Raw genomic sequence first — 24740 nt, 5'->3', positions numbered from 1 at the left:
AAAATATACTATGAAACAAGAACTCAAGTAACATACAGGACTGCCTAAAAATGATCCATAAGAAGTTGCAGTAGAAAGGAAACTGCAACCAGGACAACAGCCTGCGGTAACTGAGATCTTCCACAGATTTGTCTAATGCTTATACCAAATAAAAGGGGGCTCTAGTATTACTAATAGAAAATACGGCAATGTTTCTGTTACATTTTAAATCAACCCAGAAATATTTTAAGGGCAACCAAAAATTGCCACCTCTTTTTTACAGGGGAAAACAAAAGAAACGGTCAAGTGATTTAACTGAAGTCACACAATAGYGTTTAGTGCTTTATCCATAGTGTTTCTCAGCACTGCAGTAGAGAACACTAATGGCTATGATTGTGCTATTGCTCTTATTTTCAGGGCAGACTTGAGATTTGTTTTTGCAAATGCATACAAGGAGGCAGATTCAGCTAGAGGCCCGTTGTAAAGCTATCCAGTGAGTAAAATGTAGCAGAATTGCAAAGAAAATGGAATGGAGTGTGATATAAACAATTGCTTGTGTGAGAAATCGATTTTGTGTGTCTTTTGAGTACACACACACACGCACAAAAAAAAGATAACCTCTTTGTTCAGCAAGTGGAATACTTCCCACTGTTTCTGTATATGCCTTTTTTTTTTTAAATTAATGCTTGATGAAACAAAGGAATGACGTAGAAATCAAAGTAAACTTAATAGTTAAAGGTAACAGTCTTTGTGTTCTGAGCAAATTTATAGATTTTAAGAGAAAGCTCACAAAAATTAAAGTTGTCACTCTGTGGTAAATAGAGTAACTGTAAATGATTTGATTTTATTATTATTATGCATTTTTGTTAAAAAAATAATAATTGATTAAATATGTTTTTACTACTAGATTTGGCACCAATGGAAACTAGTTTGAATCAGAGTGCAGACCGACTAGGACTATATAAAAAACAGTATTGAAAATTGGTAACTTGTGAATTAGGCTATCAACAATATGTTAAGAAGCAAAAATAAGTGTTAAAATTCAGACAGATGCTTGCTTATATRTACCTACAGACCTAGGCAAACATATTTGAAAAGATATTGAAGTCTGGTTTGAACATATTCCAGCAATGAAATGCTTTTTATAATCAGAAAATGGTTTTTGGCATGCACTAATCAGAATGCAACAGTCAAGCCAGCAGCAGATCAAAGAACACATACACAGTTACTACAGAAAGTCTTGCAGCGGCTAACGATAAATTACTTAATGAAATACACGCTGTAAAATAGAGACTGGATACAGACACAACCGTACAACACTACCTTCCTGCTCCATCACACAGTACACAACCTATTTAAGTCATTTGTAATTTTAATCACATAGCAACATTATCTCAATTACTCTTAAAACAAACAAACAAACAACYCCCACACACATACACTGCAGTTTTAAAAAGTTTGGGTATCACTTACCTCAAACATTCTAGCAGCTGTGCATCGAACAAGAGCTGAAGTATGGACAACTCCATACCATAAAACAGTTAACAGCAACTCATGATATGCTGGGTTTGCACTAAAAGAAAACAATTTGGCAATCAAAAGAAACCCTACTCTTAGTAGAGATCCTATACCTACAAAATGAAAAAATGCAGTCTCAAAAACCTCTTGCTTATAAGTCTAAAACTTAGAAGTTTATCCTTTCTGAAGGATTACATAAAATACAAGTTAGTTGCTGCCTACAAAAGTTGGTTGTATTTTGAAGTTCATTCTTAAAAATAAAAAACAAACAAATAAATCCCTTTAAGAACAGTATCTTCAACAAATTATGTCATTGAATTGAATGCAAAATAGACATCTAGAACATCAGGTAACAGTGTCGTAAATAGTAAATGAATTCCTATTTAATATTTAATGACTGATGTTTTAGTTTTTACACTTTCTTTTTTAAACCACCTCACTTTTTTACCACCTTACCACTCTTTAAAACTAAAGATTGAAAGTTTATACTTCATGAAACTACAAGGACAAAAAGTAAGAATATGCTTTATTTGCCTGAAGCATCATAGTTATTAAAATTACACTTAAAAATAGATTATGAGCTTTTAGTAAAAGCTTTTAATGCACTTAGATATAGTTAATTCCAAGATGTATTCTTTACCCTAGTTCCACAAAAGAAGCTTTCAAGCTATCAAGAGGAGCATGGGATAGTGAAAGCATGGTCATTACATCTTCTAAGAATCCAACTAAGAGTTTGCGGTCTTCTTCCTAAAATAAAAGTATACATCATTAAATATAGCAGAAGTATTGCTACAGTCCTGATGACCTAAAGCTATGAAAGAGACAAATAAGGAAAATAGATTTAGCCTCTCTGTTTGATCTCAATGCACGTATATGAGAAGATAAAAGATTTATTTTTTTCCTATGAGCCAGTATGTATATGCCAAGCAATAACTGCTGGTTATTGGAGGATTACTGTTTATTTTAGTATTGTGCATTATTTTAGTATTTGAGGACCCAAGATGTGCCCAAATGGCAATTTACTTCCTTATTTGTTTCAGAGAATGGTACAAAATTATGGTTTGCAAGGGCCACAGTTAAATGACCCAGAATCCATTCACTGAACAGCATTAATATCTTTGATAAAGGCATGTAATAGCTGTCAATGTCTGAGACTTAACAGTGGTCAAGATGCCTGACATTATTTTATGATCTACTGATTCCAGTTTTAACAGTGGAAACTATCATCTAAATATATTTGACAACTTGACTAAAAACCATTGCCTTGAATGCATTAAAAGCTACCTATTCATCCAATTATCTTCAAAGTCCAAGGAGACTAAAAATTTCAAATAAAACATTTTTTTGAGAAGTAGAAGAATTTTATTAGTATAAACTTAAACAAACAACCAAACCTACCTGAATGTAACATGTAAGGACTCCTGTTGCATAGATGGGAACTGTGGCTTTTGTCAACACTCCGTTACCTGCTATAGAATCTAATGAAACATTGAATATTTATTCATATACATATTTTGTATATATTTAAGTATTTATGTATTTTTTATATATGCGCGTGTGTGTATGAAGAATTTATTTATATATACAAACACAAATATATCTTCATATCAAAATGATGTTAAAGGCAATKCTGATTTGAGATTTTTTCTATTTATACACATGCAGTGTCCAATTTCAGAGTGTTCCATTAGGATTAAGATTAGATTTTCAACATTTTAGAAAATGACAAACTTGAGAACTCTAGTCCAGCAAGATGTTACTTGGACAAGAGGTTAACAGTTTTAAAATTTTTTTTCTGCAGCTGAGGTTAAGATCAATTTTTCTTAATTTGAGCAAAAAGCTACTTACCTATGTTTTCTTCAGACAATCTTAAGATTTCCTGGAACTGTGGTTTGACCTACACGAAGGATGATGAATCTCATTTAAGACCATCAGTTACCAGTGCCAGTTAACTTATAAAAATAAGATGTAAAAAAAATAGAAAAATATTCTGAAGATAGGGTGGGGCGAAGGGGAGAGAGGAATCTTTAAAAAGCTGAGACAGGTTGTGACAGAATTAGAAGTATGAGATAAGGGAATGAAAACTTCTATTGAGCATCTACAACAAGTTAGCATTTACCACTCCCGATAACAAGAGTTGAAGTCTCTTAGCAATTTGCTTAGTTGGGCTTTAAGGTTTACAGTTCCACAAAGCTTTATGTAAAAAAGCTTTTTGGTTTTACATCTTTGCTGATGTCCACGAAGCTCTCTTCCAAAAGGCAGGTGTGATAATATTAAAACACTTCTATGAAAGCAAGGGTTGTAATGATACAGAAATGGGTGTCAAAGATTGGAGCCTGATACTAACCTCCTTTGTAAATGCAGCATACAATACTAGCCGTGTTTTGTAATATGATCTTTTTTAGGTAATCCTCTAGTGGTTCAGCATTTCCTCTTATAGTATTTTTCAATGAATATTTAGATTTTTTTTTACTGAGAAAAATTGATACCTTTCTTTCATAAAACTTTTCACATATCATTTATAGAAAATACTTTGAGCAGGGAGAGTATTCATTTTCAATTATCAGACAAGTACAGGCTGAAGTATTAAGCATATGACAAACCCTGGAAAGTACATTGTTCTGAAGGAAGAGAATTGTGAAATTACTAAAATTAGGAAAATCTCTCCCACTCTCGTCTGTCATTCACAAGGCAAATATRCAAATTACAGTTAAAACAAAATCTTTGCCTAAATGCCTGTTGGATAAGATGAAAAGGCCATCCCCAAACTGTCATTGGATGAACACAGAATACAAAAGGATGTGAAGAGAAGTTTAAAAGCAGCAAGTTTAAAAGTACAAAAGGGAAGGAGTCAATATGACAAGCAAATATAAAGGGTCACATAAAACATCTGTATTCAGACATACCATAAAAATAGTATCCACCATAAATGTGGGTAATTTATATTACCACAACATTCTTTTGGTAGAATATTTGAGGCACTGTCTCACCTTAGTGTTTGTAAAAATTTTCCCAAATGTCCTACAAAGCCGCCAGAAAAATCTAGAGAATTCATGGACACAAGCAGTTGAGGCTACATTGATCTTGCCAACTATTTCGATAAGCCGCGGTAACCTAAAAATTAGGAAACAAAGATTATTAAGCACTACTTTGATCTTTTGTTTCTCTCCCAAGTTTATTTGTACGTATATAGTTTGTGCTAGTAAATATACATTTTTTAGCCTCACTGGTTCCAACAAAATTATCAACGCATTCTCTGTAATTCCTGACATTTGAAGAAAGCAGGTGTCTGAATGCCAGAAAAGCCTGACCTATGTTTTCAGACATCTGTTACTGTAGAACTGTTTCATGAAACACTTAGAATGCAAGAATCTTTATTCAACAGAGAATTGGCTACATTGTTGCAAAGATGAAAGTAAATTTTTCCAGAACAAGTAATTACCTACATGATCCGCTATATAGTTGTAATTTCCTGAATAAAATCAAGATAAGTCATTTCTGCACACAAAATTTAAGAAGTATCTTTTCTTCTTTTAAATTTAGTAGCAGTTAAGCACACCTATACTTTAATTTTTAATAACTGTTAAACATAATTATGCTCAAGAACTATTGATTTTTAGAAACTTTCACATCTTTTAATATTAGGAGCCAGGAGATACAAACTAACTCACAGTTGGTTGACAACCCATAGCAAAGTCTCCCATCCTGTGGTACCCTCATGTTCCAGCTGATAGTCATAAAGTTGCAACAGCACTGCTAGTTGTTCACGGCTTCCAATAATGGTTGCCACATCCTGAAGAGGTGACACAGGTCGGGGAAATCTAGTCACTGAAACAGCACAGAACAAGCAATTGTGAACAAAAGACATGAAATACCTTGAAACTGATGTCAATAAAGATAGGAGAAAAAGTCTGAAACCTTTCAGAACCCTATAACTAAGTTTATCAAATTGCTTTTTAAAAATCAGTGAGTTAAATCCAACTCTGAAGAGATTGTATTACTCTCACTTTTAAAAAGAGAAAATGCAGATAACAGGGGGATTATGAAAGATCCCAAAGAGCACACTGCAAGTTTATAGCAGAAAGACTAGGAGGCAAAACTTCTAAYGCTGCACTTTAATCAGACAGTTCCAACACTTTATGAATACATAAAGTATTTTTGAAACCCTCACTCTCCCAAGCTTCTTAATTATTTAAATGATCAGAAGATAAGAATTTACAGATAAGAAGTAAAATCTCAGAATATTCTAGACCGTTTAAATATTTGGGGATTGAAAGTACACCAAGAACGTTTCTGTAATTACATTGCTTCTATTATTCTCAGTTTATCTCAAACCTACGTATAATTATTCAGCAATGAAGTTGAAGGACAACAATCTTTCCTACTGTTTCCCATAGTTCCAGTAATGTTATCAGATTAGTGGAAAGTGCATGAGACTTTTTTCCTCCATCTCTGTGAAAGAAGAAACTGTTAGACTGGGCTGAAGCCTAAAATTTTTGAATTCCTTATTTAAGCAGTAACTACTCAGGGAAAAAGTGCTCATCTTCAGATGACTCAGGTCATCTGGAACAGTTTAACAGTATCATATTTAACATTTTTACAAATATGCATAACATACTACAACTTTCCAAGCTCATTTAAATGTAAAGTTGTAATCCATACTTTGTATCTTCACATACAGTATTATCACTTGTATGTAGCAGGTATTACCAGTAAAACCTTAACAATGTAATAGAAGAAAACATCGTATAGCCTGGGACAGATGATCAAATAACTTCATGAATAGGTTATCCATTCTGTCAGGGCACTATGTAGATACAGAATAGATAATAAAACTCTTACACGAGGCTATAATTTTACCACTTGATAAAGTTCTTGATTTGTTAAGACATCACTGAAACTGAAGCCAGGCTTCTTGAGCTAGCATTGGCTAATAATGGAAAATTATTCTTCAGAACCTTTGCAAAGTCCAACTAAGAAYTGCTTTACTTCCTCAAAGGTTTTTTTTAAAAGTAGGGAAAAATAAAAACAGAGATGAAGAAAAACACTTGTCCTACTTAAGCACAGAAAAGGGCAAGGAAAAGGAAGCATTACTTAGGAATTTGCTACAGTAGATTAATCTGAAAAAGCATTTAATAGACACATGAGACGGAAAAGCGTAATTTTTTCAGTATTCATGTTGTGTATTAGGACAAAAAGTATTTTATTACAAGTCACTGAATTACAAATACAAAAAAAAAAAACCCAGGTCACTAGACACAGAGAAGGCATTCTGCTTGCAACGTAAAGCACAGAGCACCACAAACATAAATAATATAGAAATTTTAGCCAAAAAGCATTTAGTCCTCCTTTACTCTACAGGCAATCATTTTGTGGATGGTCATGTTTCACAAATTTCCTCTGTATCAATAACCTGATATGTGTAATTAGTTAAATACCAGATAAGGATTAAGACTGACTTATTCCACAGGGATGGAGTGGGAGTTGCAGGAGGGGAAAGGAAGCAGAAAACATTTTTCCCAAAAGGGAAAAAAGTAGAACGAAGTAAAAGGACATGACAAATCTTCCCATGCTGGAATCTGGCTAAGGGGGAGGGAGGAGAAGGAAAGGGAAGAAAGGAAGAAGAAAAAAAAAAGCATAAACTCTGCCATACTAAAGATAGAAAATTCACAATGTGAAAAATTCAACAAATCTGATCTTTTGTTCTTGCTTTCTCTGAAAATACAATATAAAAAATGGTGTATTAGAAAAAAAGCGTTTGGAAAGAGAAATTTAAATCATTACTGTGTAGATTGTGTTATAAAAATTTAAAGTTTATAGAGGAATCCAGCAACTGTTTACGTAGTAACACATTAATTCCAGTTAAAGGCACCCTATGGTCTATTTCTGGAATTCCTCCCTTGAATTTAACAGTAATGGTAATACCATATAGTGTTCTGAGATATGCCACCAAATTATACTTTGTTTCTAGAACACCCACTTTTGAGAAATGAATCATTTACCTTCTATCTGTGGCACTTCACCCTGAAGTTTAGCTTTACTTGTGAAAGGCGCATTCTGCAACACCAGCGCAAACAGCGAAGGAATCAGTGATTGCAAAGCAGACAGATACATGTGGAGTTTATGTTCATCCAAGCCATGTTCTCCTTCCTGAAACAAACAGGAATTTAGTTAAAGCTTTCAGTTTTAATGGTCTGTTGCTTATGCACGCATTTGTTACTTGCCAGGGAAGGCAACCATGATGAACTTTTACACAGAAATATTCATAGAATCAGTAAGGCTGGAAGGGACCTCTGGAGATCATCTAGTCCAAACTCCTTGCTCAGCAGAGTCACCTACAGCATGGTAGACAGGGTTGCATCCAGGCAGGCCTTGAAGATCTCCAGAGAAGGAGACTCCACCACCTCTCTGGGCAACCTGCTCCAGTGCTCCGTCACTCTCACCGGGAAGAAATTCCCCCTCACRKTCAGGTGGAACTTCCTGTGCTTCAATTTCTGCCCATTGCCTCTTGTCCTGTCACATGGGACAACTGAAAAGAGTTTGTCTCTGTTCCCTTGACACCCTCCCTTCAGGTACTTGTACACATTGATAAGATCCCCCCCTCAGGCTGCTCTTCCCCAGGCTGAAGAGGCCCAGCTCTCACAGCTGTTCCCCATAGGGCAGATGCTCCAGCCCTCTGATCATCTTCATAGCCCTATGCTGGACTCTCTCCACTAGCTCCATGTCTCTCTTGTCCTGGGGAGCCTAGAACTGGACCCAGTACTCGAGATATGGCCTCCCCAGGGCTGAGCAGAAGGGCAGGATCACCTCCCTCGACCTGCTGGCAACAGTCTTCCCAATGCACCCCTGGAGACCATTGGCCTTCTTGGCCACAAGGGCACATTGCTGGCTCATGGTCAACCTGTCATCCACCAGCACTCCCAGGTCCTTCTCTGCAGAGCTGCTCTCCACAAGGTCAGCCCCCAGCTTGTCCTGGTGCCTAGGGTTATTTTTCCGTAGGTGCAGGACTCTGCACTTGCCCTTGTTGAACCTCAGGAGGTTCCTCTCCATCCAACTCTCCAGCCTGTCCAGGTGTCTCTGTATGGCAGCACAGCCCTCAGCTGTACCAGCCACTCATATCATTCATGATACCCTGATTTATCTTGACCACAAGCATACTTTAATGTCATCATCTCCTTGTCCCCCTTTAGTCAGTTACTCTCAAAAGAGCAAAACAATACAGCCTTCTGCATCTAGCGGTTCATGTCCAGGAACATACTGATATTCTGAAGGAAAAGTTTTCAGTACATTTTGGAAGCCTGATTTGGTCTGAGAGACCAAACTAAAAACTGAAGAAATCTGTCACCTGTACTCTGAAAATAAGCATCTTGGCTAAGTACATTACTATTATAATACGGTCTCAACACTTTCCAGATATCCACCAAACCGAATTTGCAGACAAAGTAACCCAGAACTGCAAAAGACTTAATAAACCATTAAATTCTTCTATTTTTTAAAAAAATCAATAAATATTGCACTTAACTAAACACTCAACTGTGTGACATTTGAAAAAATTTAAATACAAGTCAAATGTATTTGAAATAACACACATTTTTGTCTTCTGATCAAAATCAGAAGTAAGAGTTTGCCAAAATGCATTTTGACTATGAGGCTCTGAAACAAAATAATGTTAAAGAAGCATTTGTTTTTCTACAGAGTACAAGTAGAAGTTAGAAGCTGTAACAAAAACAGTCTAGAAAAAGTCTCCCCCATAGAATAGAAGTACGTTTTCACACACACACACACATATATACACATACACCATGTATATATACATATGTACATACATACAGAGAGAGAGAGAGAGAGAGAGAGAGAGAGAGAGATGAGATAGTCTACACAGGTAATAAAGACACAGAAAACTCTCCAATGCAGGAACAGCTGAACACATACCCTGAGCAATTTTTCAATCTTATTAAGCAGCGTAGGTATAAGATGGAACTGTAAATTTCCCAGTTCTGTAGTCCAGGCAGCATAAGCAGGTAAAAATACCTGATGTGTTGCACTAACTACACGTTCTGAAGGGTCTCCTAAAGCTGAAAGCAGCAGTTCAAAACCCTGACAAAAGACAGTAAAAAATATAATTATTCTTCCTACAATTTGGAAAAAAGAAAGATAAACAGTATGTGGTCTAAATCAAACAAGTTTTTACCTATCTGCCTTCAAAAACTGAAAGATAGGAGGAGAAAAATCTTCATTTTTAAGCATCTGAAGTGTTATTATATAGTATTAAGATGAACTGCAATTAGGCTTTACTGTAGCTGACTAATCTTTGCTAGCAAAAGATATCAGATTGGTTAATAGCTTCTGGTGGGGAATAGTGAAGTGTTGTTGAATGCGAATTACCGAATTATTAGAGAAGCTTCTATATGAGGCTTACTCCTGAAGTAATAATGATACTTCTGATGCTTGTAAGTATTTGTTTTCTTTTTGGTCTTGGTGATACAATAAAAAGCAATATTCATATGAATAATCCAAATTTCTAAAAGTATCTGAAACTATTTAATGGAAATATCTGAACTTATACATTCTTCTATTCATGAAATAACTACAGAATACACTTCATATGTATAGAATGCATCCCAAATGATACCTGTTGATATTTGTCTGGATCATCAATATATCCCATGATGATGCCAAGGCTTTTGATCACAGCTTCTCGTACCAAATCTGCCTTATCTTCCATTAGCATTTGCTGAAGCATGGAAAGTACTAATGAACTACGAATTTCTTTCTGTTTGTAAACAAGAAATATACATGTTAAATGTGATGAAATAAAATATAATTGCTTATACCGTATTTCATAAATACTTGCTCTTCTATTAGTGCTCTCAAGCAACAAACTGCTCCTCTAGCTGCAGATCTCTTTATGAGTATCCACCCAGTCCTCACCACAGAAAGGATGGATCAAGATTCAGTGTCAGTAGCCTCAGCAGAGATCCTTTTGTTCTACTAAACATAGAATTCAGGTTCTTTAACTATTACTGAAGTACGTACTGAAAACAAACAACAGTCAAAACCTACTATAGGCCTAGACTTGGAAGAGCACTTAAAAGAGAATTTTTAATCAGTCTGTTGCTAAATCAGAGAAATGGGTTTTTCATTTGGATTGCTTTCATCTTTTTCAGAAGATCCAAATTCCAGCTGGCCACTGACTACATTTTGCTGCTTTGTTTGCTACGCAGCTCTCTTGATGTAAAACATTCCATAGTGTCAGAAAAACTCAGTTATTGGGAGCTAATTATTTTTGTCACTGGTGATTTTCTTAATCGAGCCTATCTTTCCTTCATCTTTACTGAAACAAAGATAGTTTGGTCAGACCATATCGGTTATCAAGACTTTTTTATAGCTAGATAGATCTGTCTTCCTTTATAAAAAGCCGTCTCCTCCTTAACTTCATTTATTGAATCTCATAAACTTGATATACAATGCAAGTGCCTATGTGAAATGTACACCCTTCAGAATATTTAAGAAGGATGGCTATGTCACACAATAGGTTGCCACCTTGCTTTCACTCAGAAAGTGTTAGGAGTGAATGTTAATACTTACAGGAAGGTAAGGTGCTAGAGCTCCACAGGATTCTGCCACCAGTAGCCGCCTCTCTGGGTATTTGTGGTTGATCTGGTGAAGAGAAATAGAATGGTTATCTGTCAAAATGTGATTAGAATGAACTGCAATACAAGGATAAGCATGCACCTCTTTATATAAACATTAGCTGTGCCTGTAGAAGCGCAAATAGGTACTAAGCAGTCTAATTCCTGCACTTGGTCATAAAGGAAAGGCAGCTATACTCTTCTTTGGTTGTCCTATACACTGGAGCCTATACTAAGAGAAGAATCTGAGAACAGTGTGTGTACACCTGTATTTACATGAAAAAAAGAGTGCAGCACAGCTTATACGTTGCTGGAATGAGATAAAACATATGCTTTCAAGAACGTGAGTAACTTATGTGCTGCCATTTCCCAGAATATTTTGTCTTGTGTAGCCCTTCAGGAGCACAATTCCTCCAAGAACTACACAAGTGCCCTCTAGCGATCTGAGTCCACCAGTGTAGCACAGCTGCCCAGATCTTGCTGAGCAATCAGAGTCCAATGACAACACATGTACTAGGCCAATAATATTTGCTTGCTATTGCACTCAAGTCCAGCAGAAACAACACACATCTGAGATGCACCTGGAAAAAGCTTCTCTTCCTGAGAACCTCTTGATCCTGCCCTGCATATCTTTCTTTCTACTCAAAGGTCATTCAAAAATTATGCCTTACAAATTAGATATTTGACACACTTCTAAACCAAATTTGCATCGTAGTGTGGTCAGCTTTAATAGTAAGTAAGAAAAGAACACTAATAGCTGCACAATGAAACACGTGATACGTTTCAATACATTTTGTGAATAAAAGACAGGAAAAAGTGAGTAAGATGATCCTGTCACATAAGATACGCAAGTAATATGACTATTTCTCTTTCTCTTGTCATGCAGTATGTAGCTTTGATAAGACAACTGTCTTAGCACAGGTCAATGTACTGATTACCTTCTTCACCTTGGTCTTTACTGGTAAGATTTGCTTTCAGAAATCCCACATCCTTGAGAGAAGGGGAAAATTTGGAGCAAAGAAAACCTACCCTCAGGAGAGGACGATCAGATTACGGAGCATCTAAACAACCTGGACATACAAAAGTCCTTTACTTCTGATGAGATGCATTCACAAGTGCTAAGGGAGCTGACCAATGTCACTGCAAGACCATCCTTGATAATTTTGAAAGGTCATTTCAATTGGAAGAGGTTCCCAAGGACTGGAAAAAAGCAAATCCTTCTTCAAGAGGATTCAGGGAACCACAGGATGGTCAGCCTCACCTCTACCCTAGAAAGGTGACAGCATAAATAAACCTGAAAACCACTTCCAAACATATGATCAAAAAGAAGGTGACTGGGAACAGTCAGCATGGATTTATGAAGGGGAAATGACGCTTGACCAACCTGATAGCTTTCTACGATAACACAAGTGTACTGCTCTCCCCTTGTCTGCCAAGCCTTCAGTAAGATTTTCAATAGTGTCTCTTGTAATATTCTCATAGACAAACTGATGAAATACAGGCTTGCCAAGTAGACAATGAAGTGGACTGAAATCCGGTTGAACTGTCGGGCTCAAAGAGTTGTGATCAAAAGCACAAAGTTCAGATGGAGGCAAGTCTGTGACGGCTTACCTTAGTGGTTGATATTGGGGCCAACACTGTTTAAGTTTTTCATCAATGACTTAGGTGATTGGACTGAGAATATACTTGGCAAGTTTGCAGACATTCTAAAATTGAGATTGATACACCAGAAGCTGTGCTGCCAGAGGAACCTCAACAGGCTGGAAACCTCACAAAGTTCAGCTAAGGAAAATGCAGTGTCCTGCACCTGTGGATGAATAACATGCACCAGTACAAGCTGGAGGCCAACCTGTGGAAAGGCAGCTTTGCAGAAAAGGATGCRTGAGTCCTGGTGGACAAGTTAAATGTGAGCCAGCAATATGCCCTGGTAGTAAAGTAGCCAACAACATCCTGTAGGCAGAACACTGCCAGCAGGTGGAGGGAGCTGATTCTTCCTCTCTATTCAACACTGGTGCGACCTCATCTGGAGAGCTGTGTCCAGTTCCRGGCTCTCCAGTACAGGACAAACACAGACTTACTGGATTGAGTCCAGCAGACAGTCATGAAGAAGATTCAGAGACAGAGCTGACATGTAAGGGGAGGCTGGGATTGTTTAGCCTGGAGAAGAGAAGGATCAGTGGGAATCTTGTCAACTTTCACAAATATATGTTGAGGGGAGAGTAAAGAAGATGGAAGTAGACTCTTCTTAGTGGTATCCAGTGAAAGGACAAGAGGCACAGACTTAAATACAGGAAATTCCATCTAAACACAACAAAACACCTTTTTACTGTGAGGGCAGTTAAACACCGTAACAGGTTGCCCAGAGAGACTGTGGAGTCTCCATCCTTAGAGATATGCAAAACTCGACTGGACATGGCCCTGTTTTGAGTAGGGGGATTGGACTAGACGACCTCCACAGTTCCCTTCCAACCTTATCCATTGTGTGATTCCTGTCAATTATACTTGCTTAAGAGAAACTACAGATGAAGCTGTACTAAGAATCAACTTTGGACAAGCTGTTACTACCACCCCAGCATGCTGCACATGGGAATTTGACCATTAATGAACTATTAATATTTGCAACTTTCTCATTTTTCTGATATGAAAGCCCCAGGAAGCGTCTCAAGAATGAAGTTTTGCCAGGATCATTTGAAAGACACTCATATGAACAAACAATAAGCCTCAGGACTAAGCCGAGGACTCAGGCACAGGAGAATCTGTATGCATCGAATGTTTTGTATTCATCCTTCAACAAGGTACATTTAATATTTTGGAAGCATGGAGAGTTCATAGAAGAAAAACATCATGAGCATGCAATTGCCGTAATTCCTATAGTATCTTTGGCTCACTTGGCATTTTCTTTGCCCACTATTGGATGGAAAATGCTAATTAACATAAATTCCCTACTGGCCTTAGACATTCGCTCAGCCTTCCAAAGCTCTGACTACCTGAGGGAAACAGAAAAAAATACTACTTCCATCTGGTTGAGGCAGACTGGCAAGGCAATATAAATGTCACCCCTGATATTTCAAAGACATACTGACAAAAAACTTAACAGAAATATAAAATATTTATTGTCATTTCTTTGCCTTTTGTCCTTAATAACTAAAATTACATTCTGTGTAAGTAAGCTGGTCACTATCTCTGAGCAAGCTTTCAGTTATCTACAGAGGTTGAACTAAACTCAGATAAGCAGGCTACAAAATCATACATGCAGAGCTGTGAAGAACAGATGGAAAGATCGTGAAGACTAGCCTGATGGCTCTGAGGTCCAGAACATTTAAGTGAAAATGCTGGATCTTCCGAAGGCTCAGTCAATTTACATGTGTAAACAGATTTTTGTTAAGATCCCAACTGCACTGATGCTTTCACAATTAAGGCGTCTACTGAGAGAAGACAGAAAATTATACTCTTTCTATTTTGAGTTCCCTCACCTCAGTTTTGCAACAATGATAACCAGCTTGTATTTTGCTGGAAAAAAAGGCTGATCTTATTTCAATACTGCAAACAAAGTCTGGCAAAATGCATTAAATACATGTAATGATGGCATATGGCTTTGGCAGCCTGATATGCTGCACTAGTAAAGTTGGACTGATTTCTCTGGTGCATCAGCAACTRTATCAGCAAGAATCTGCTGTGAAGAACATGTGCTCTTACTGAGCTGGGACACTGCCTAAAATACATTTGGAAGACTGAGAAAACAGAAGATGGTTTATTTTGTATTCCAGTACTACTTCGAAGGGTCTTCGATTTGATTAACAGATGCATCAGTCACACAAATAAGCACAAATGCTGCTTTTAGTATGTATTTCTACTGTCAGAAAGCATTAATACTCTTAATGCTTGGACTTTTCTGTGAAACATAGATACATCCTGAATAGATGGCCAAGTTATGCAAGTGGAGAACCAGTAAACAATTATCAAACCAGAAAGATGGCACCAAGGCAAGCATTACCCCTTTGTTATGGCTTATTTACTCACTGTCTTTGGGCAATGATGAACTTTCTTTTCTTCTTTATGGTAGGAAAATATCATGCATTTTCACCTGAACTCATGTTGTCCTGTTTCTATGCCTCAGATGAAACAGTAAGAACATTTCAGTTTTGTTGTTCAGTTATTTTTATTAACTCACAGTATTTGTGGAAAGGGGCATTGTGATTCTAGGAGTCACATGTATGCTTCAGGTTGAACTTACAGGTGTGAAAGCCATGCCCATCTACAGAARATTTTTATTTCCTTTAACTACTTTGATCTTTAAGTTTCTGTTAAAAAACTTAAACTAGCTAAAGGGTGGACATTGCTCTTGCGTATTTATTACTTACAAGAACAGTGATTGACAACTTAGAGTGAAAACAGATTTCCAACAGTCTGATATTTACTGTATGGAATTTATATAAATTCCTATGCACCTACCTGACATGGGGCGTATTAGACAATATTGCTGATTAACATGTGTACATTCTGCATTTCAATATAACATATGCAGGAATATGCAGGTAATCTCCAGATTGTCTTTGGCAGATTTTCTGGTTTTGAGTTAATTTTAACATTACATAAATGTACATATACTGAGGCTAAAGAACATCCAAATATCTTTCTGAAAAGATTTTTGAACAGCCATTCCTTAAAAACAAAACAAAACAATCCTCCCCTGAAAAAAACAAACCCAAAACTTATGAAGCTGCAACAGATTTACCAGTGTAAAACGCAAAACGTTCAGTTACCTGTTCCCAACACTGTGGTAAAAGCTCAGCTTCTACACGTGTTGGTCCAACATGTCGGGCAAATGCCACACACCCAGTCAGTATCATCTGTCTGAAAACATAAATTTAAAGCTTTAACCTGTTTATAAAGTCAAGAAAAGTTCAATAATTCATGATGCACTTATTATGTAAAATAGAAAAAGCAGTTGCCAGCTCAAAGAATTATTCAAGGGATGGACTCCCGAGCTTGTTAGACTAATGGATAATTTTTGACACTCAAAATTTCACATGATACACCCAGAATTAAAAGTAATACCTTAAACTGAAGGCCACTGACTGTCTTCTCCTTAATATGTCTTTTCCAGAAACTTGCAGATGTGAAAAACTATGACCCAGAGACTGGAAATCTCTGATTTGGGAACCTTTGATTTCCCAGTCTGTGAAATTGGGAATCTCTGACTAAGTATCTGACTTAATCTTATCATTGAATACTACATTTCACTATTGACTGAAATGTTCTAAGTTCTATCTCAGTATCAATATTTAGTCAAGTACATAAAATAAGATTCTTTATATAGAGTATGCAATGTTTTAAACTTAAAAGTGGAGGTACAGGGAGAGACTCGGGGAAGACAGATCTGTGATAATACACACAGTAAGGAAGCCTGGCGGGTTTTTTAACATGTTTTTAAGTCCATTGACACTCACTGGGATCTACCTACAGCCATCTCTAAAACTGTAGTTAGTTATAATCAGTGATATTTTAACTTTCATTAAATGAGTATTTATCCTGCTAAGGTTTTTGGCTTTTACCTTTGTCTCCTGTTGACAGGACTGAAATGATTCTAACTTTGCATGCAATTTACCAGTTCTATTTGATTTGTGTACCTATGCCAGCACTCAAACAAATGGCTTCAACTTATAAGGCATGGATATGAGATTTTATCTCAGCAGTAAGACTGCAACATCACTGTGAATTTGCTCAATACTGTTTTGAGGAAAGTAAACCAGAATTATTATTTATCATTTTAGCATCATGTACACACTCATAAATACTTACTGCAGCTAATAGTATGCTCTTAAGGTTGAAAGGCAGAGAATCTGCTGGATATTTCTTACCATAGCTTAGATAATATTACTATAAAATACACTCCAATAAGAGACATCACATGCAGAATCTTTTCAAGGAGAAACAGTCTACTAMAAAGATTTTCTCCGAGCATTCTTTAGGTCAACTATAAGAGCAAGCTCTTTTTCTTTAGACTCCACCAGGTACAGAGAACCAGACCTTTGATCAAGGTAAGCAGGTTGGGGAAAAACAGAAAGGTAATGATTAGATAAGACTCAAGAAATCCAAACAGGATCTGTGACAGCAATATGGAGACAAAAGACCATGGTAATTCTGAGTCCTACAATGAATAAAGTAGTTATTCAAGTTCCTGTCTTGGTTCTTGACCTACCTAATCACAGAACTGGGTGACAGAGTATATGCTTATGAAATATTCACAGGAAATAGCAAAAACCAGTAATTACTTGAAATATATCTCACTAAAAATAGGCTAAAACAAGCGAGATGTTTTCTAAACTGATTTTTTTTTTCAAAAAAAGAAAAGAAATCTATTTTTGTGAAAATTAAACCATATGTTCTTTTGCCTTGCTTGTAAACTTGAGAAGTTTAATATATTGCAAAAAAACGTTCAAAAAGAATGTTTTAAGTATATAAACTGTTGGCACATTGTGTTAAAAGCATATGAAAGTAGACAATAATTCAGAAGAATGAAAGATGAAAAGGTCTCAACGACAGGTCGTCCAAACAAAGAAAAAAAAAAAAACATTAACTGTAAGCCGTTGCAAAAGCTGCAGTCTAGACCAGGTGTGGGGGGAGCCCTTGTAGAAAAGCGTGTTGAAATAACCTCTTTTGTTAACAAGATGCTGGGAATGTTTGTCATCAAATAGCTCTTTTCAGAGCATTCACTTATGATGCCCTAAACAGAAACGTAAGGCTAGTCAATACTATTCAGCACAGTACTTCTATGCTTATGTATAAAGAAAGCGAAGTGAAATCAGGAATTAGATTAAAGAAACAAAGGAGAAGTTAAAACAGAAGAATTTTGCATAATTTAACATTTCCTAAGTCTTCCTAGAGATTATAAAGTGTCTGCATGGACTGGCAAGCAATTCAGTCTTATGTTATGCAGTTCAAAGTTCTCCTGTCACTCCTACAGGTTGTATTAAGAAGTTGCTTACCTGAGTTTTCCTTAATATGCTAAAAGTTATGTGCATTCTGTGCAAGGTGGTATTGTATAACCCACAAAAAGTCATATTAGATACACTAAATGTAACATATCTCATCTCTAGCAAGAGTGGTGCTTCTGAGTACATTACTTGGAAATATTCTCAAGAGTGTCCATTTCAAACTATGTTTTAACCAAGTCTTAAAGCACCCCAACATTGACCGATTTTTTTTATGGCTCTCTTGCATCCAAAACAATTTAATTGTCCAGAAAGAAGTTTAGAGTAAAGCTAATGTGTATTTGTTCCTTTAAAGAGGAGAACTCTACACATATTTGTAAAGAACAAAGAGTATATTAATAGGAAAAGTCTTGAAGATAAAAGTGAGCTTGTTATATATAATGAATGCACAAGATCATGGTGATATGGCATCTGTACACACACCAAAATGCCTTTCACAGAGACAACAAGTACAACATAAGCTTTCCAAATGACTGTTAACATACTTTATACAGTCAAATACTTATGAGTGAGCAAAAGATGTATTTTAATGGATTCATTACTGTAACTGCAATGGCACATTTCACAGCCTCGTGCATTTCAAAAACTAATAAAAGTCAGTTTCCATGATCTGCCACTTTAATGTACACTGTAGGTCTCCATGGTATGGTGGAAACTGACTGAATAACGTACAAGCAAATGACACTCTTCTGGCGATTTAACCTGAATGTCTTTGCTTACGTCGTACTGCAAAAGACCACTAAAATATTATTTGAATATATTTAGGCACAAAACAAGCATGCAAACATATACTTTGGTACAAATATATAACATGAGCATAAAATATTGACTGGAATAAACTGTGAATATTTTCTTAGTAGTATTCAGACTCTCTGTGGTTTTCAACAAAAAATTTGGAAGTGATATTCTGCTATACTCTCCAGGAGAAAATATGTTTTTGTAACATATACATATAAAAATCTTTAAAATAGTTAAAGGCACTATAGTACCGACTGAAAAATATGCACTACATATTCTTCTATTAAGTAAGAGATAAGTCATCCATTTTAGAGATACATCTCTACTTCACAACAAAGAATGAGCAACTTAAAGGAAAAAGCAGCCTGGAATCTCTTCTTTCTTAGCTGTCGGAAAACACAAACCTAACCACAGCTAACTAGGCACAAAGAAAATCCATTCGACAGACTACACTTGATGTTATTAGCCAAAAGGCTGAGAAGCGATACCACCAGTCCTGTGAAAAATCAACTACAAGGGACTACAAAGGACATGCAACTTCCTGCTTGCCCCTATCACAACTTAATTGTATCTTCACAAACTGCATAGAGTACTGAAAATATTTTAGATAACAGCACGCTTTTAGAAGCAGATTTCTGGAGAATCTGAGGTAGAACAAAGACCAGACCTTCGTGTAATTTTCAGTCTGCATGGTGCTACTGTGCCATAAATGGCTTTTATTTATTATAGTCTCCAAGTCATCTCTTTCAGTTGCACCTCATCTCTGAATTTTACCATGGGAACAATTTAGAAAGACACTAGAAAACTTCAGGTGCAGAGAATCTTCAAAAAATGCTTTCTACATATTTCATTAAAGACTAATTCAACTGAAGACAGTATAGGGCAATGATAGATACAGATGCTTTACAAAACATTTCTAAGGAAAAYAATGGAAGACTACAGATCACCAAATATGAGAAATATTCTCATTATTAGAGAAGAAAATACACCAGCTAGGGTACTGTCTTTCAACCTTAAGGTTAATCTTACCAAGATTGGTATAAATAAAGTTATATTCCCTGACTACTATGGAAGAACTAAATTAAAAAACAAACAAACAAAGTAAGATTATATTTTATTTCTAATCTTAACTAAATAAAGGTCTGAACACTTGTCAAAATCAAAACTCTCCTTCAATCTTCTGAATTTTTATTGCAACCGCCATGCTATTTTCCCACACTAAACATAAAAGGTTAACTTATAAACACATGAATTATTATGATATGTTAAGGCAGTAGTTAAAAGTTATTGATTTCTGTATCTAAGATTATTAAGATTTATGATCTTAAAGCTTATTTTCAGAAAACATTTCAGTTCATGTTTACGAAAAAAGGAACTGAAATGTTACACTACAGCTTTCCAAGCATATCCCTGTATTTCAATAACCACAAATTGCATATGAAAGTTCTGTTCATGGAAATGGAAAGTCCCAAAGTTTATGTAAATTTCTTAACTTTATAGCAGTAAAATGTCAGCTTAGTGAAACTTGATTAAAATATCCAGTAATACTCAGTTTCCATTAGTTCTGCTTCTTTGACAAAGAAAAAAGTTCCTTCTTGTCCCGTATCACACAAACGCAAAACACACCTTTGCTCATCATCTGGTCGTTTGATCAAATTGAACAGTATGTGTAGAAGCTGATCTCTCTCTTTGGGTTCAGGATGAAGGCAGGCTGTACACAGTATGAGTGGGATCAATTCCTAAAAAGTTGTGGGTGGGGGAAAACCAAACAAAGTAAAAATGCTTTGGGCATATATTCATTAATGGTAAAAGAAACTAAGATGATAAATTTAGCCACACAACATCAAAACAGTTAGAGAAGACATTTTAAAGTCTTGATCTCTTACAAAGTGATCTGAAAAACATGAAGGTCTAAGAGTTAGAATGAATTCTCTCCTAAGAAGGATTAGGGGAGAACCGAGACATAACATGAAAAGTTCCGCAAAGTTTACAATTAACATATGCAGGTCACCTGTAACTGGAATTAGAGGACAACAGTAGCTTAAATTTTCTTCATTACCTACTGAACTGAAGAAAGTTCCATAGAAGTCTTACAGTTTAAACATAGCTACTATGGAAAAGCTATTTGAGATGCCATAGAATAAATTTCCAATTAAGCATACATGCGGTTTTGTGTACAAGTTTGAATAAGCATCAAGAAACATATACATTAATAAAGGTGACTGCAGACAAATACSATCTATTTTATGATGACTGAGCATTATACACTTTTTAAAGGGATTTTTCCAGAGGTAATATCTGAAGCTGAATCTTCTTTTTTGGAAAACTTTAGAACAATTCAATTCCCATAAAGAACAAATGATCAAGAAAATACTGTATAAAACATTAACTGAAAGGAAAGACAGGCTGTTGACAGCAGCAAAAACCTTTCTAAATATGCCTTCAAAATCTAATGGTATTCATTCCCAGAAGAAACAAACAAGCGTTTTGAAAAACATGGCCTGGAAGTCCCTTTCCTTGACCTCATTCATGTGAGCCTTTAATCCCACCCAATTTGGAAGCCACACAACTTCTACACGATTATAAAATCTTGTTTCGGACAGAAACGTCACAGTAGGAAGGAGGGCAAGGGAGAGGGCGAAGAACAAGACACATGAGGTGTTGCTAAGAAAGCATGGGCAAATAATCAGAAGGCTTCCTCTCTCCCCCTCCCATCTCCACTTTCCACAAGTTCTTTGGGGGAATAAATAAGCAGCAACAAACAAGCAGATGACACTGAGAAACACTTCTTGAATTACTAGATTAGATTATATAAAACCTAGAAAGGCTATAATTATTTGTAATAACTTTGCAAGGAGATGCAGGCTTTCAAAGCGATCTATTTTTGATGCACTTGAGAGGTAAAACTATCAAATAAAGTGGTCATGGGGAAACAACATGAAAAAGATGCTACCTAACATTTTATTTTTCTGAATACTCTCTCCTGTGTTTAAAATAGAGCATTACTTAGTCAACTCCTCACAATCTCTTATTTTCATTTTATAAAAGTTATACTTAATGTGCTTTTTTCCACTGAAGATGACCAAGATGGACATCCTAAAATGGACTTTAACATTTTGGGAGATATTTTGTCAAGATTTAACATAGTTATGATACAGATTAGAGAATTTAGGATGAAACAGAGGAATGAATGTAGAAATATTCTATCTACCACTTCAAAAATCTGAAAGTATGGAAAGAGAAATGAGAAACAAATTTGAAGAACTTAGACATTTCTTTTTCTCAGAATTTTAAAGTGAATTTTAAGTAAGTAGGACACAACATAAAATAAGGTGAATTGAAGATCTGTATATTAAATAAAACTTTACAAATGAAAAAGCCCAAAGAACTAAACTTCCTTCTGTTGAAAGCTCTCTTCTACTAGGTAACACTGTTTACTACTAGGTAACACTGTATACGGAGACAAATTTCTGAAATTGAACTATAAGTTCGTATCACCTTACTGCTCTGGTTCTTAAGTGTTTTTAACAGCAGATAGAGAATTAAAATATATATATAAAATATATATATATATATATATATTCTGTGAAAAGAAACGTTTAAGTTTTAAGATTTGGGTTTTTATTTTATCTGTTGAAACTGGCACACAGACTCCAATTTCCAGTTGAATCTGTATGAAAGGAAAACATGTACGAATATTCACCTAGATACTAATTTATGCATGAAAGCCTGATGAGTAACCTAGAACCATTAATATGGGGCAGATACAAGGCTGATTCTTTACCTTGCAGAAAGTTGGTTATTATAGCAGATGGTATTAGCTGTATTTTCTTGTCCATTGGTCACATTCTTTCATGCATAATATGGGAGAAGAGAGCGTTCTCTGCATCGCTGCATCAGTGCTTCTACAGTTCCTTCTAGTAATGGGAGCGGAGAAACAGTTGAGAAGTCTTGAACAGTGTTTTACATGTTCCCTATAGACTTCATGGAAGGGAGAGTGAAACTGAAGGTGAAAGGGGCTTCCTGCGGGACACGAGGACCTCAACTGCTCTTACAGGCAGACAGAATAGGTCAAGTGAAGTCTCCCAAAGGCTTAAAAAGAGACAGATTATTCTCTAGATATTCAGAATGACTAAGTACACTGCTGTACAAAAGCATCCTACAGGCATGATCAAGTTTATTCCTTTCTGTTGCTAAGTGTCATGCTTTAGATTGAGACTTGTTTAATAAATCATGCATTTTTCATCAGCAAAACCAGCACAGAAGTGCTGTAGAAAATACTACATTTTTCAGTAACAGCATAATGTAAACATTTGGCTGGTTAATTCAGGAGAATTGTTAACAAGACTTTTATTGCTATGGAGACTGTATATGGTGATCAGTAATCAAGGAGAGGACTTCCAGTGCTATTTCATGCTTATGAATTATTTCATATTTATGTTATGCCTTCCTTGGGAAGGAATACCACTTGTGCTGAGAGTTGAGTGAGAAGTGAGAAATTAAAATAAAATAAAAATCTTTATTTCTCTCTTTAATTTGCAATCTATAATTCCCTGTTCATCCTAGAGCTCCTTGTTTCCCTATTGCCCCTTACTTTGGAAAACTGTAACTAATTCTTACTGACACCAGTCAACAATACCAGAAGAAGCAGTTTTCAGAAATGAGATATGTTTTCTCATTAGAGTCATAGTAGATTGCCACTATAACATGCCTAGCACTTTTGACCTGGTAAGTGAACCCGGAAATAAAATATCACATGCCAGATGTCTCACTCCCACCACCATAAAAGTAAGTTTCTATTTGGGGGAGTTTATATCTGTGAACTATCCAGATGGGAGATCATAGGATGGTAAAGTTGGAGGGACCTCTGGAGATCATCTAGTGCAACTCTCAGCATAGCCCACACGGGGATTGAGCCCACAACCTTGGCATTATCAGCACCACGCTCTAACCAACTGAGCTAAACCTGCCCCCAGTGTAGAATGGAGGGAAAATAAGATGCTTTGTTTTTACCATAAGGTAAACTTCACACAGGTGATCCACTAACAAGATTATGAAGGTGACCTAATACATTGTGCTGGGGAATTTAAATGACCTATCTTCCCTCACATCTACTTTTGGATATCCACACAGGTCTCCCAAAGGTAACAGCTCATCATCTTCATAGCAAAAAGCATACCGAAATACCTTTGGGCAACATGTATCCTGCATCTTATAACAATGGAGAGGGAAAAAACAAAAACAAAAACAAAAACAAACAAACAAAAAAAAAAGAGCTAGGGAAAAGTAACATATTTTATTACCTCTGAACAAAGTTCATTATTGGAGTTGATGCATGTTCTCAAAGGCAACATTTGTTTGCCATACAGAGCTACTATTCATTACAGTCAAAGGAAGGGTCACTTTTTAACAAATACTAGTTACCTTAACTAGATGCACAACAGTTCTGCCTATATAAAGTATTAGAGATCTTCACTTTTATAAAAATACGCTTCCTATAGCAAGCTTTTGTCTACTTTGCTGACAATTTTCTTATACAATAGCATATTTTCTATCAGAGTTGTTACTCACATTATAATTTTTCCTTCAACATTCTAACAAGTCTTACATATCAAAGCTTCTCTGACCAATCAATGCCTTTACGCTGCAGCATTCACAAGCAAAATAGTTATCTCAAAGAATAAATTTAATTAAGGTAAATTTCAAGATTGGTGACTTTAATAGCTTGGAAGGGTCATAATATTTTGTATTATTTCAAATACTAAATTTAGTAATATAGTAAACAAGTAACAAAATAATATATGAACTAGGACCACATTTTGYAAATGTGCTTTTAAATTTTCTCTAGTGGTCAAAGCTTACATTATAAATCAGTATT

At 35.9% G+C, this 24740-nt stretch overlaps 1 protein-coding gene across 1 annotated transcript in view; it reads right to left on the bottom strand.

The window, feature by feature from the left end:
* Positions 1-24740, bottom strand: part of RELCH (RAB11 binding and LisH domain, coiled-coil and HEAT repeat containing) — an 80303-nt gene that overhangs the window by 16356 nt on the left and 39207 nt on the right. Inside the window, exons 11-22 of the mRNA XM_085299585.1 lie at positions 20489-20601; positions 15893-15983; positions 11086-11157; positions 10130-10270; positions 9430-9594; positions 7500-7647; positions 5169-5325; positions 4488-4611; positions 3346-3394; positions 2896-2975; positions 2138-2244; positions 1453-1552 (exon numbers count right to left, since the gene is read on the bottom strand). Coding sequence (XP_085155711.1) covers positions 1453-1552; positions 2138-2244; positions 2896-2975; positions 3346-3394; positions 4488-4611; positions 5169-5325; positions 7500-7647; positions 9430-9594; positions 10130-10270; positions 11086-11157; positions 15893-15983; positions 20489-20601 — 1347 coding nt within the window. The remainder of the gene's footprint in view (positions 1-1452; positions 1553-2137; positions 2245-2895; positions 2976-3345; positions 3395-4487; positions 4612-5168; positions 5326-7499; positions 7648-9429; positions 9595-10129; positions 10271-11085; positions 11158-15892; positions 15984-20488; positions 20602-24740) is intronic.

The sequence above is a fragment of the Rhea americana genome, unplaced genomic scaffold, assembly GCF_003343005.1.
Source record: "Rhea americana isolate MKP2758 unplaced genomic scaffold, rheAme1 scaffold_150, whole genome shotgun sequence".
Lineage (NCBI taxonomy): Eukaryota > Metazoa > Chordata > Aves > Rheiformes > Rheidae > Rhea > Rhea americana.
Note: the sequence above shows the minus strand (reverse complement) of the source record. Positions and strands in the feature narration are given on the sequence as shown.